This window comes from Arachis ipaensis, chromosome B09, assembly GCF_000816755.2.
Source record: "Arachis ipaensis cultivar K30076 chromosome B09, Araip1.1, whole genome shotgun sequence".
Classification (NCBI taxonomy): Eukaryota; Viridiplantae; Streptophyta; class Magnoliopsida; order Fabales; family Fabaceae; genus Arachis; species Arachis ipaensis.
Window position 1 is genome coordinate 113,068,267 of NC_029793.2, and position 2,007 is coordinate 113,070,273.

Here is a 2,007-nt window from a genome sequence, read left to right on the forward strand (position 1 = left end):
ACCTTCAAGGGCAAAGACGCTAGGAGGCTTCTCGTGAATGCAGCGTACGCGAAGACTGAGGTTGAGTTTGATTACTGGTTTGATATACTGCGGTCTGAAGACCCGGCGATGTGTGATTGGGCGAACCGTATTGATTACTCCTTGTGGACGCAGCATCGCGATGAAGGGAGGAGATTCGGTCACATGACGACGAATATCTCCGAGTGTGTGAACTCAATCCTCAAGGGTGTAAGAAATCTTCCTGTAGCATCCCTGGTGAAGGCAACATATGGCAGGGTGGCCGAACTCTTTGTTCGCAAGGGGCGAGAGGCTGAGGCCCAGATGGGCACCGGACAGCAGTTCAGTCAGCATTTGGTGAAGTGTATCGAGGCCAACTTGAAGACGGCCAGGTGCTTCACTGTGACGTTGTATGACCGGGATAACTCCGAGTTCACCGTAGCGGAGACCACTCCGACTGGTACTTTCTCCTTGGGTTCTTACCGAGTATCGCTTGCCTCCCGGACATGTGACTGTGGGTACTTTCAGGCGCTTCATTTCCCGTGTCAGCACGCACTTGCATGTTGTGCCTACGCACGTGTCAGCTGGAGCTCCTATGTTCATAGCGTCTATCAGATTATCTCCCGTCCTTGGACATCAGAAAGTCGATGTTCAAGGCGGGACGCGGAGGGGCCTGTACCCCTCCAAACTGAGGAAGAACACGATCTATCTGATGCCACTCTATGACAGCAAAGTAGATCAGCGCGGTCACAGAGCGCCACACCGCCATGTGCCGAGGCTCCAAAACCTCCGGGTGCAACACCTGAAGTACATCGGGGCTACTGTACGGCATCCATATAAACTGCAGAACAAACCCACAATTATCAGGGCAACTGTACGAGCCAAGTGTAAAATATTTAACTAAAAGAGCATCAGTTATTAATTAGCATACTAACCTCCCTGGACTGTAACCGGTCTATCCTAAGCCTCCATGCCCGCACTCTCGGACCCTTCTTGCTACCGGAAGGGTTGTAACCTGCCCATCTGCACCATACATATGAGTTACATATACTGATATATGTGTTTACATTATGCAACAGAGTATTAACATACACGCAATTCTCTAAGTCATATTGAAAAAGAATAGGCCCAGTATAGTACCTAGATGCCAACGGCCAGCTGAACGTCTCATATCCTGCAGGCCGAAACTGAGGAAACCGCCAAAAGATCCAAGACTGCAGTAGCTGGAGCGGGCCCGCTAACTTCACAACATGTCTGTTGGCGACCCGGCACATGCACCGGTACAACCAGGCCAGTGCTGCCGAACCCCAGCTGTACGTACCCAGCTCCTCCAGCCTCGCTACATATGGAAGCCATCTAATGTGAATCCGGTTGCCAGACTTGTCCGCAAACAGCTGCGTGCCCAGCAACATCATGATGTACGCCCGGACATATCGGCGAACAGTCTCATCATCTGCATCCTCAGGGCACTCACCAAAGGTCTCCTGAAACCAGGTGCAGTTCACTGCATACTTCTGAACCTGACTGGGAGGAGGTATAACTCCTAGCAACTCCTGGAACCAGACCCAGGGTGGACGGCCTCCATCGATGTATATATGGAACTCTGACAGGCACCCGCTCACGTAACGGCCATCGACTGGCAAACCCAGCTGGTATGCCACGTCCTGGAGTGTGATCGTGCACTCTCCGAACGACATATGAAAAGTGTGCGTCTCGGGACGCCATCTCTCAACGAATGCACTGACGAGCGCCTCGTCTACCCGGAACCACCGGTCGTTCAGCCTTGCAAGATGGTATAGCCCTGCCATCTGCAAGTATGGAACGTATCTATCATCAAGACGCATGCCCTGCTGCCGCCTCATGCTCCTAATGCATCGCTCGGGCTGCGCATGAAAAGAAACGCATACTGAGATATATAACTACACAGGTTTTACAGTAAACCGGTTCACATATACCGGTTCACAGTAAACCGGTCTACGTAAACGGGTTTACATAAAACGGTTTCCATAA

At 51.6% G+C, this 2,007-nt stretch overlaps 1 protein-coding gene across 1 annotated transcript; it reads right to left on the bottom strand.

The window, feature by feature from the left end:
- LOC107615815 (protein MAIN-LIKE 1-like) lies at positions 614-1,859 on the bottom strand. Its single transcript, XM_016317843.1, has 3 exons — positions 1,138-1,859; positions 933-1,020; positions 614-838 (listed from the first exon to the last, which is right to left on the bottom strand). The coding sequence occupies exons 1-3, from the start codon at positions 1,857-1,859 to the stop codon at positions 614-616; spliced, it is 1,035 nt and encodes a 344-aa protein (XP_016173329.1).